The sequence below is a fragment of the Coffea eugenioides genome, chromosome 2 (assembly GCF_003713205.1).
Source record: "Coffea eugenioides isolate CCC68of chromosome 2, Ceug_1.0, whole genome shotgun sequence".
Taxonomy (NCBI): Eukaryota; Viridiplantae; Streptophyta; class Magnoliopsida; order Gentianales; family Rubiaceae; genus Coffea; species Coffea eugenioides.
In genome coordinates this window covers 30,584,168-30,596,276 of record NC_040036.1, presented here as the reverse complement: position 1 = coordinate 30,596,276, position 12,109 = coordinate 30,584,168, and the positions used below count along the sequence as shown (strand labels likewise).

The window sequence follows — 12,109 nt, the reverse complement described above, 5'->3', positions numbered from 1 at the left end:
CTTTCGATTGTAGGTGTAGTATTTGTTCCTTATTGTGAAGGATGCTGGGGAGTTCCATGATTCTCCCCTGTGGCTAGAAAAAGCCATGCACTTCACCTCCAACTACCAAACTAAAATCAAGGAAACCAGCTGTGTTACCCCCAAAACTAGCTACAGTAGTGGATTGCTAAACCAGACCTCATTTATAAGCTAGTGCAAGTTCAGACCTCATTTAGCCGTTTAACTAGCCATTGCTTTCACCTGGTGCTTAAGCTGTTGCAAGTGCATTGAAAATTGTAGTGCCAATTGTATTTGTTCCTTATTGTGAAGGATGCTGGGGAGTTCCATGATTCTCCCCTGTGGCTAGAAAAAGCCATGCACTTCACCTCCAACTACCAAACTAAAGTCAAGGAAACCAGCTGTGTTACCCCCAAAACTAGCTACAGTAGTGGATTGCTAAACCAGACCTCATTTATAAGCTAGTGCAAGTTCAGACCTCATTTAACCGTTTAACTAGCCATTACTTTCACCTGGTGCTTAAGCTGTTGCAAGTGCATTGGAAATGGTTTGCACTTATACCCCTTGAAGTTTATTGATCCTTAATAACTTTTGTCCTTCCTTTGTTAATACTACTAGGCAAGCAAGATGAAGGGCAAATCTGACACAAATTTCTTATCTTACTTTTTAAAACAATTTTTCAATGGGACTCTTTCTAACTTGGACCGAATCTGCAACAGATTTCTTAAGTTCAGGGGTGGTCAATGCAATTTTTTAAACTAGAGAGGAGGTGAGTGTTACTGTCAGAAACCTCAGGGGAGGTTTCTGCAATTTTCCCTTTACTAGTCTTGGACTATTACTTTTCCTTGTGAGTTGCTTTAACCCAAAAAAAATGCAAAAGAAATTATTGTATACGGTGATTAAAAGTAAGAGGAAAGAGAGCAGCAATTGAATTTGTGGAAACAGGGAGGTAATGTGAAACGTAAAGGGGGAAATGTCAAGTAGAAAAACAACTAGAAGAAATATTGAAGTGACATCATGGTTTTCTTTTCTTTTCTTTTCTTTTTTTAAGTGACATCATGGTTTTCTTTTCTTTTCTTTTCTTTTTTTAAGTGACATCATGGTTTAGATCAACTGTTTTCAGTCATCAAAATGATAAAATTATCTGAGTGATCCCTCTAATTTTTCTCTCTTTACTCACCATTTCAATCATCCAATCTATCCAAAGTTACTGGAGAAGTACATTTCTTTAGCCACGTCCATTAACGATCCATGCGTGGTTTCTTCTACGTAGTCTAAGGTACGTGACACGAAACTCCGATAAATGTGGGTTGATATATTTGGTATTTTTTTCAAAGGATTGACTAAGTTTCAAAGGTTCGTAATATTTTCCTAATGGTTAGGTTCCAATAAGTAACACGTGTGATTAATTTGTCAACCTAAAGTGAAAATTCTAAATAATCGTTTGAGAAATTGCTTTTGGGACTACATGGAAGTATGGGGGCGTCAGCATATATCTAATGTTGAAAAATCAGTAATTCAATTCGACCAGCAACTTTTTATTTCTTTTCACAGAAATTGACAAGTTCAAATGTCATATGGGTCCATCCTGACTTGCTTAAGTAACACGTGCATAATGAAGACTATAAAAAGGCTTCTGATCAGGGGGGAAACCTTACAAATCAGCCACTCCCGAACACGAAACCAAAACATATATTCATAGCAAGCTTGTATTTCTCCAAATTAATCAATCTAAGAAAGGCAATAACATTCAATGAGCATGGCTTCTCGAGGCATTGGTTTACATGTCCTCCTATTCTTGGCTCTTTTCTTTTCCTTGAGTGGGCTTTCATTTGGGGTAGCACCCAAAAATATTTCAACTTTCAACCGCAAAAGTTTCCCTCAAGATTTCATATTTGGAGCAGCTTCAGCTGCCTATCAGGTACTGGGTACAAGCCTACAACTCCAGTGAAATTTATTTGTCATATTTCTCATATATTGTTGGTGAAATTTTAATGTGTTCATCAACTTGCAGTATGAAGGAGCAGCATTCGAAGATGGAAGGGGACCGAGTATATGGGATACCTTTAGCCACCAATATCCAAGTAAAATTTTGAGATATTAAACAAAATTGAGGAAATTGTATTCTATATTTAAACTGCAAGGACATTTTAATTACAAGAAATCGCTCAACATAATTATAGGAATTTATATGAACAAGGAAATAAGCTTATGTGGATTTTATACCATCATATTGTGCTTGTTTTACATTGCAGATAAAATAGCGGATCATAGCACTGGTGACATGGCTGTTGATTTCTATCATCGTTACAAGGTATGATATGCATACATTTTCTTCATCATTAATTATAATTTTACAATAATGTCAAAAAATTAGTTTACTACTTTTAAAGCATGCACTTAAGTTGAAAACACCATGGTCACATGCAGGAGGACATCAAACTCATGAAATTCTTAGGGTTGGATTCTTTCAGAATGTCCATCTCATGGTCAAGAGTTATACCTCGTGAGAATCCTTGACCTTTTCTTTTTCCAACAAAAACTTTTGCGTGTAATTGCTTGCTTTACAAATTAATCGGTAAACTTTTATTACTTTATAGTACAATCATTAATTCGACTATATTCAACTTTTTCTCAGATGGGAAGCTAAGTAAAGGTGTGAACAAGGCAGGCATTGCATTTTACAACAGCCTCATTGATGAGCTTCTAGCAAACGGTCAGAAATCTCCATTCCACAACAATATATATCTTTATTAATTAAAAGAAAACCGTCTCTTGCTAATGTTGACAATTCTCACCTCTCAAATTATCAACTAATATAGATAATTTGCCCCATGCAAACAGGTATAACACCATTTGTAACAATTTTCCACTGGGATGTTCCTCAACCTTTGGAAGATGAGTATGGTGGATTTCTAAGCCCGCGCATTGTGTAAGTGATCTTCAATTATGAAAACTAGTCAAACTGATAAAATCCCATTAGTGGTACTGATTAAAGTGTATTTATTTCTTTGCCTTTTTTTCCCACAGGGATGATTTTCTAGATTTCGCAGAACTTTGTTTCAAGGAATTTGGTGATAGAGTCAAGCATTGGACCACTGCTAATGAGCCATTGACATTTTGTGTAGCTGGGTATGACTCCGGCATCTTAGCCCCCGGCCGGTGCTCAGCTTGGAGGAACAACGACTGCCCAGCGGGCAACTCCGCAGCTGAGCCTTACTTGGTTGCCCACAATATTCTCCTCTCCCATGCAGCAATTTCTAACCTGTATAGGGAGAAGTACAAGGTGACCACCCCATAGCTATCTTATTCATTTTGATAAATCAATTAGTGTTATTATGATTCTGGGGGATTTGCATATTATTAAAAATGACTTTTGGAGTATAGAAGTTTCAAAAAAATAATAAAAATGTCTATATTGAATTATTTCAAAAAATACATGTATCATACGTTTGACATCTAGGTATGAAAGTGAAGAAGAAGACATGAAAATTTTGGATCAAGTCCTTAAGCCAAATGTATTTGTCAATGAACAATATCTCAAGGAAAAAAAAAAAAAAAAAAGAGACTGCAATAAGACAAAGCATGACCAAAATTATGATCATCACGGTTATCCATTTTAAAAACAACGAAACATACAGTTTCAATTTTTTTATTGCCTATTTTGTTAAATCTTAAGCAAAATTAATCTGACAATATAACACATAAATTTGTGTTCATATTCTCTATATATAGGCATCACAAAATGGTGAAGTAGGAATTGTGTTGAACCCAACTTGGTACGTGCCTTATTCCAATAGTAAGGCCGACACCGAAGCTGCACAACGCGCAATCGACTTCGTGTATGGATGGTGAGTTTACATAGTTTTCTTCTTTTTTTTTTTTAAATATCGCCTTAATATATTCTTTTAGTTGTAAATTTTTTTTTAAAAACAAAATGACAAAAACGTTGTGGTATTTGCAGGTTTTTGGACCCCTTAGTTTTCGGGGATTACCCACAAAGCATGCGTCGTCTCGTGGGTAAAAGGTTACCAAGATTCACGAGGGAGCAATCCCAGTTGGTGAAAGGTTCCTTGGATTTCCTTGGAGTGAATTATTATACCTCAAATTTTGCAGCAAATGCCCACTTCCGTAATGGTCCTAATAATAGCTATACAACTGACAATCAAGTTAATCTGACAAGTGAGTTCCAATATATATAATCCCGATTTAATTTATAGTGTGTAATTTTGTTAACAATTAACTTTTACTGATTTTTATTGCGTTTGTTAATCTTTCAAAACTTCTATTTGTCACAGCGGAAAGGAATGGACTAGCTATTGGTGAGGCGGTATGTTATATCTTCAAAACCTCTGTCACTTTTGGAAATCATAATATTCGAAACGAGTGAAAAGGGAAGATAATGCAGATAAAAAACAAGAATTTGACCGTGTGTTTCTCATAATAAGAAAATTTTTCGTAATATGATTCAATTTGGCAATTGTAGATGTCAATTTATGACTATTCCAATCCAAGGAAAACTATTCAAATTGATCTTTTCCACAAAACCATCTGAAAATTTTAATTAGCAGTGTTCATGAAAGAAATCATGTCTTGCTTATGCTCCTTTTTCCTATTTTGATCTGGTATATATGAAAGAGGAACTTCCTTGGTGAATCAGTTTCGAACTGGATGAAATTGGAAGAACCCCGGGAACTGTTTTAATTCTTTCAATTTTTGGGCAGTAATTCGAGTATTATCTCATTTTACCAACTCATGTTACGATGTTCAGGAAGGAGTACCACTTTATGTGTATCCTCAAGGTCTTCGTGATGTTCTTGTCTATACAAAGAACAAGTACGGGAATCCAACCATTTATATTACAGAAAATGGTAAGAACTTAATTTGATGGTAAATCCACGTGATCTATTTTGAAATTCACAAATTAAAATTCACATTCCCATTTATTACCAGGATTTGGTGAGACTAATATAACTAAAGTTGAAGGAGGGGTCAAGGATTTGCAAAGAGCACGCTTCTATCAAGCCCATCTAAGGGCAGTCAAAGAAGCCATTGGGTAACTCCACCTCTTTTATTTGTCAACATTTCTCATAGATCAGAAACTCCTGATTACATTTTCTAAAGATAATTACAATCCTTTTTTTTTTTTTTTGCAGCAATGGCGTCAACGTGAAGGGCTTCTTTCCTTGGACATTCATGGACGATTGGGAATGGAATTCAGGTTTCACAGAGAGATTTGGTTTGGTCTTTGTTGACTTCAAAAATGGATTGAAGAGATACCCCAAAAGTTCAGCTCTTTGGTTCAAGAAATTCCTCCAGTCCTAAGTGAAGTTATGAACAGTTATATGTACCATACGTTGATTTTAGCTCTGTGGAGTGATGTCAAATAAAAGATTAGAATCCATCAATCTTTAAATTCATTTATTCGTTGTCTAGGTCAAATTGGTTGTCCAAATTTTGTCGCAATTGTAAGAATAGTCGCAAATGCAATAACGTGCCACATTAGAGCATGCAATTATGTATTACGAAAGAAATATAAAGTCTTTATTCACTTTCATTGGTTTTCATTCTTCAACTTGCCTTTTTGTAATTTTCCTATTTGGCTTTTCGGGTTTGTTCTTCTGCTGAGACCTTGGGAATGGAAGACCCCGTGTAGTATGCTGGCATGTTAAGGTGAATTTCCAAATTTAGCCACATAATAAGGCAACAAAACCAATGTACCACTAACCCAACTCAATTTGTACAATACTAGCATGTTAAGGTGAAATTTCAAATTTAGCCACCTAGTCATGATGCCCATAGGGGCACATGATTGCTGCTCATGTTTGTTAGAACTGGATCAGGAATAAACAAACTAAAATTAGAATAAAATAGGCAGTATAACCGACCATATAATGGTTAGGTGGTAGACACCAACCATATAATAATTAGGCGGTAAAACCGATCATATAAAAGGATTGTGACAACCCAATAAAGACAAATAACAAAGCAAAATAAAAAACACCAAAATTTACGTGATTCGGTCAAATTGACCTACGTCCACAGGCGAGGGAGGAGCAATATTTCTACTATGAAGAAGATATACAACAGCCGTAGGAAAGTGGTTCCTAGGCCAATAAGGCACTCACAAGGTTTAGGAAATATTTCTAAACTCAAAATAAGAGAGTCTAATATATTTGACTACAAATGGATTAGATGACCCAAAAAACTAATAGCTCATACAATACTCTCTTGAGTGATGCGCTTAATCCTAACACAAACCCCCTATATTTATAAGTGAATAAGGGGAGGCTTTCCTTAGGCTTCTTCCGATGTGGGATAAGAGAGAAACTCTCTTACCGATGTGGGACATGCCACATCAACAAATCTCCACCTTGGCGTGTCCTCAACATCGATAATAATAAAACAGCTCCACCTTCTCACATAAGCCCCAATAGACCTAAATCACCAACAACGAATATCAACCAAATCCAAGCACTGCTTGAATTTGTAAATCGGAAGAGGCTTCGTAAATATGTCAGCAGGGTTCTCCTTAGTATTGATCTTTTGAACAAGGACTTTTCCTTCAATAATGATATCTCGAATGAAGTAATACTTCACATCAATATGTTTCATCCTCTCATGATACATCTGATCTTTAGTGAAGTGTATGGCACTTTGACTATCACAGTGAATAATAGTAACACCTTGATGTAGATTAAACTCGCCAAATAACCCCTTCAACCACAAGGCTTCTTTGATTGCCTCGGTCACTGCCATGTATTCTGCCTCCGTAGTAAATAGAGCCACAACGGGTTGTAAAGTAGCTTTCTAACTGACTGCACAACCCCCAATGTAGAATATGTAGCCTGAAAGTGATCTTCTTCTGTCAAAATCCCCGGCGTAATCTGAATCTACAAAACTAACCAGAGTTTTATTTCTTCCAAACTCCAAACAAGCGTTTGAAGTCCCTTGCAAGTATCTGAAAATCCACTTCACAGCCTGCCAATATTCTTTACCTAGACAAGACATATATCTACTAACAACACTGGCTGTTTGTGAAATATTCGGACGACTACAAGCCATTGCATACATAATACTGCCGACTGCACTGGAGTAAGGAACTCATGCCATATATTCTTCCTCTTCATCTGACTGTGGTGATTGAGCAGCAGATAGCCGAAAATGGCTAGCAAGAGGAGTACTTACAGGCTTTGCATCTTTCATACCAAAACGCTGCAGGACTTTCTTCAGATAATTTTCTTGGGTCAAGAACAATTTTCCTGCTCCTCGATCTCGCTTAATATTCATGCCAAGAATTTTCTTAGTTGCTTCCAAATCTTTCATATCAAATTCACTTCTTAGCTGTAATTTCAAATTGTGAATTTCTGACAAATTCTTGGCAGCAATGAGCATGTCATCAACATACAGCAATAAATAGATAAAAGAATCATCATCTAATTTTCGGAAGTAAACACAACTATCATACATGATCCTTGAATAACTATGATCCAACATAAAGGAATCAAATCTTTTATACCATTGTCTTGGAGACTGTTTCAATCCATATAAGGATTTCTTCAACAAGCAAACATGGTCTTCCTTACCATCAATCTCAAAACCCTGGGGTTGTTTCATATAAATTTGTTTTTCAAGTTCGCCATGTAAGAAAGTTGTCTTAACGTCGAGCTGTTCTAACTCCAAATTATACATGGCAATTAAAGCAAACAAAACACGAATAGAGGTATGTTTAACAACATGTGAAAATATTTCATTAAAATCAACACCTTGTACCTAATTATAGTCCTTTGCAACCAATCGTATTTTATATCTTACATCTTCAACCCCTGGAATACCTTCTTTTTTCTTAAAAACTCACTTGCAACCAACTATTTTCTTATCTGACAGTGGCTTTACAAGAACCCAAGTTTCATTCTGACGAAAAGATTCAATTTCTTCATTCATCGCAATCAACCATTTTGCAGAATCATCACAAGAAACTGCTTCTGAATAGGTGGAAGGCTCACCAACTGCATCAGTTTCTTATGCAACAGATAAAGCACAACCAACAAAATCTGAATATCTTTTTGGTGGTCGAATATTCCTCCTTGGTCTATCACTGGCTATGGAATACTCATCTTCTTCTGAACTATCAACAGTAGATTCAGGTGCATCTACTGGCTTTTGCTGAATAGAAGATTTGGTCTGAGAAGAACCAGAACTGCCAATATCAAGTTTCACCTGCTTCTGTGTACTATCAGTAGTACAAGGACTAGAAGACTCTTTCTTGGAAGATAACATACACAATTTATCAAAAGTAACATCTCTACTGATCACAAATTTTGGAGATTTGGGATTAGGACACCATAATCTGTATCCTTTCACCCCAAAAACATATCCAAGAAAAATGTACTTTTTAGTCCTAAGCTCCAATTTTTCGTCATTCACATATATGTATGCTGGGCACCCAAAAACTTTTAAATTTGAGTAATCAGCAGGAGTACCTGATCAAACTTCCTCAGAAATTTTGAAATCAAGAGATACAGAAGGAGAACAGTTGACAATATAACAGGCCATATTGATCGCCTCTGCCCAAAAATCATTTGTCAACCATGCATTGGAGATCATATATCTCGCTCTCTCCAAAAGCGTTCTGTTCATACGTTCGGCCACACCATTTTGTTGAGGCGTCATTCTGATAGTGCGATGCCGAACAATTCCTTCATTTTTGCAGAATCTATCAAATTCACCTTCACAAAATTTCATGTCATTATCTGTTCTCAACCGCTTAATATGTTTTCCTGTTTGTTTCTCAATCAAAACATTTCATTGCTTGAAAGTTAAGAAAACATCATTTTTATACTTAAGAAAATATACCCAAACTTTTCTTGAATAATCATCAATGAAAGTCAACATGTACCTGGCACTTTCTTTAGAAGGAGCACGAGAAGGCCCCCAGAGGTCTGAATGAATGTAATCCAAAATTCCTTTTGTCCTGTGAACTGCCGGCAATTGGAAGCTAACTCTCTTCCGCTTTTCAAAAATGTAATATTCACAGAATCCTATCTTTCCAATACTTTGACTACCAAGAAGACCTCATTTGCATAAAATAGATAAGCCTTTCTCGCTCATGTGATCTCATGTGCCATAATTTGGTGAAATCAAAATCGGACAAAGTTGATATTGAAACAGCAGCAGCACCTGTAACAGTAGATCCCTGTAAAATATACAAAGTGCCAGATCTGTGTGCCTTCATAACAACAAGAGCACCTCGAGTGATTTTGAGAACTCCACCTCCACCTGAATACCTGTACCCAATAGATTCAAGAGTGCCCAAAGAGATGAGATTTTTCTTCAAATCTGGAACATGTCTAACATTTGTGAGTGTCCTCACAACACCATCGTACATTTTAATTCAGATTGTGCCTTTGCCAACAACTTTACAAACGTCGTTGTTACCCATTAAGACAACTTCACGTTCAGTTGATTTATATGTTGTAAACCAGTCCCTATTGGGACACATATGATATGAACAACCTGAATTTATAATCCACTCATTGTTAGAGCTAAAATTATTTCCATTGCACAGAAAATGGTTCCATCATTCTCATCAACTGCAATACTAGCCTCGGTGGTCTCACTCTTTTTCTCCTTTTGCTTTTCTTTAATTTTCAATTTAAAGCAATCAGAGATAACATGACCCTTCTTTTTACAATAGTTGCACACCACATTTTTATATTTGGATTTGGATCTACTTCTACTTTCTGTATTTCTCTTTTCAGATCTACCCTGAACAAACAAGCCATCGACTTGACTCCCACTAGTTTTTCCAATAATATCCCTATCTATCTGTTCTTTAGATTTTAATGCAGATTTAATTTTTTGATACGAAATTGTTTCTTTTCCATAAATTATAGTATCACGAAAATGTTTAAACGACTGGGAAAGGGAACACAAAAGTAATAGGGTCTGATCCTCATCATCAATTTTCGAATCTATATTCTCCAAATTCATAATAATGGAATCAAATTTATCAAGATGGAAGAATATAGATGTACCTTCAGACATCCAAACCATATACAAACTCTGCTTTAGATATAGCCGATTCTCGACTATTTTCTTCATATACAAGGCTTTCAATTTATCTCACATAGTTTTGGGCTAAGTCTCCATTGCTACCTCCTGTAAAACTTCATCGGAGAGATTCAAAATTATACTGGATCTAGCCTTCTTATCCATATCGGCGAAATCTGCATCCTTTACATCTTATTGCTTGTTTTCAATTCCCTGTATTGCCAAATCAATTCCGTCTTGAACAAGAATGGTTTTCATCTTGAGTTGCCACATGCCGAAGTTGACATTCCTGTCGAATTTTTCGACAACCGTCTTTGTTATCGTCATTGTTGTCACAAAATCTGTAACTTGAAACTTATCTCCAAAAACTGGTCAAGCAAATATATAAGTCTGGTAAGCGGGCCTCACAGGGTGAGTGGACCCCACGGGATGAGCAGGCCCTACGGATGAGGGGGCCCCACGGATAAACGGACCCCACAGGATGAATGGGCCCCACGGATAAACGAGCCCCATAGGATGAACAAGCCCCACAGGATGAACGAGCCCCACAAGATGAGCGGGCCCCAAAGGATGAACGGGCCCCAGGAAATGAACCTGTCTTATAAAATATATCAACCAACTCTGATACCAGTTTGTTAGGATTGGCCCAAGAATAAACAAACTAAAATTAGAACAAAATAGGCGGTATAACAGACCATATAATGGTTAGACGGTAGACACCAGCCATATAATAATTAGGCGGTAAAATCGATCATATCAAAGGGTTGTGGCAACCCAATAAAGACAAATAACAAAGCAAAATAAAAGACATCAAAATTTACGTTGTTCGGTCAAATTGACCCACTTCCATGGGCGAGAGAGGAGCAATATTTCTAATATGAAAAAGATATACAAAAGTCGTAGGAAAGTGGTTCATAGGCCAATAAGGCACACACAAAGTTTAGGAAATATTCCTAAATTCAAAATAAGAGAGTAAAATATTTGACTACTAGATGAACCTGTCTTACAAAATATATCAACCAACTCTGATACCAATTTGTTAGGACTGGTCCAAGAATAAACAAACTAAAATTAGAACAAAATAGACGGTATAACAGACCATATAATGGTTAGGCGGTAGACACCAGCCATATAATAATTAGGCGGTAAAATCGACCATATAAAAGGGTTGTGGCAACCCAATAAAGACAAATAACAAAGTAAAATAAAAGACACCAAAATTACGTTGTTCGGTCAAATTGACCTATGTCCATGGACGAGAGAGGAGCAATATTTCTAATATGAAAAAGATATACAAAAGTCGTAGGAAAATGGTTCCTAGGCCAATAAGGCACACACAAAGTTTAGGAAATATTCCTAAATTTAAAATAAGAGAGTCTAAAATATTTTACTACAAATGGGTTAGATGACCCAAGAAACTAATAGCTCATATAATACTCTCTTGAGTGGTGCATTTAATTCTAACACAAACCCCTTATATTTATAGGTGAATAAGGGGAGGCTTTCCTTAGGCTTCTTCCGATGTGGGATAAGGGAGAAACTCCCTTACCGATGTGGGACATGCCACATCAACAATATTCATAGGCCAACCTCCTTTTTTATACCTTTTATTTAGGATTAGCAACTTTAATTTGGAACCTCTCTTCGTGATTTTAATTAGGAAAGAAAATTTTGTGTTAGTTATAAAACAATGTATCTTGAAATATTGTGGAATGTTACTCCTTTATTTGCAATATATTCACGAGAGACTTGAAAGATTCTTTTTATTATTATTTTTTGTTATAAGGGTTATATAGGTGTTTGACGAAATGATAAGAATGAGTAACACTGAAATTGTTGCTCTGTATAAATGAAGTAGATTTTAAAGTTAGAGCACAAGGGATGTAAGTGGACAATTTGTATCTTTAAAAGCTGTTAATCATATAGGGTATATGTTGAATTTGCCCTTCCCCGCAACCCAGAGAGAGAGAGAGAGAGAAGGGATACCATATGAGCCCGTGTGAGACCTCAGAATCTTTAGTATTCTATTTAGAGTAATAAGTCATTTATATTTTCCACG

The 12,109-nt window shown here is 36.2% G+C and overlaps 1 protein-coding gene across 1 annotated transcript; it reads left to right on the top strand.

Annotated features, from left to right (window-relative positions):
- Window positions 1–1,832: 1,832 nt before the first annotated feature.
- LOC113759454 (furcatin hydrolase-like) lies at window positions 1,833–5,322 on the top strand. The gene is made up of 13 exons (XM_027302033.1): window positions 1,833–1,918; window positions 2,012–2,081; window positions 2,253–2,311; window positions 2,428–2,503; window positions 2,636–2,713; window positions 2,842–2,929; window positions 3,028–3,283; window positions 3,733–3,848; window positions 3,962–4,179; window positions 4,296–4,327; window positions 4,769–4,868; window positions 4,951–5,053; window positions 5,154–5,322. Exons 3-13 carry the CDS (start codon window positions 2,282–2,284, stop codon window positions 5,320–5,322), a joined length of 1,266 nt encoding a protein of 421 aa, XP_027157834.1. The 5' UTR covers window positions 1,833–1,918; window positions 2,012–2,081; window positions 2,253–2,281.
- The last annotated feature ends 6,787 nt before the right edge of the window (window positions 5,323–12,109 follow it).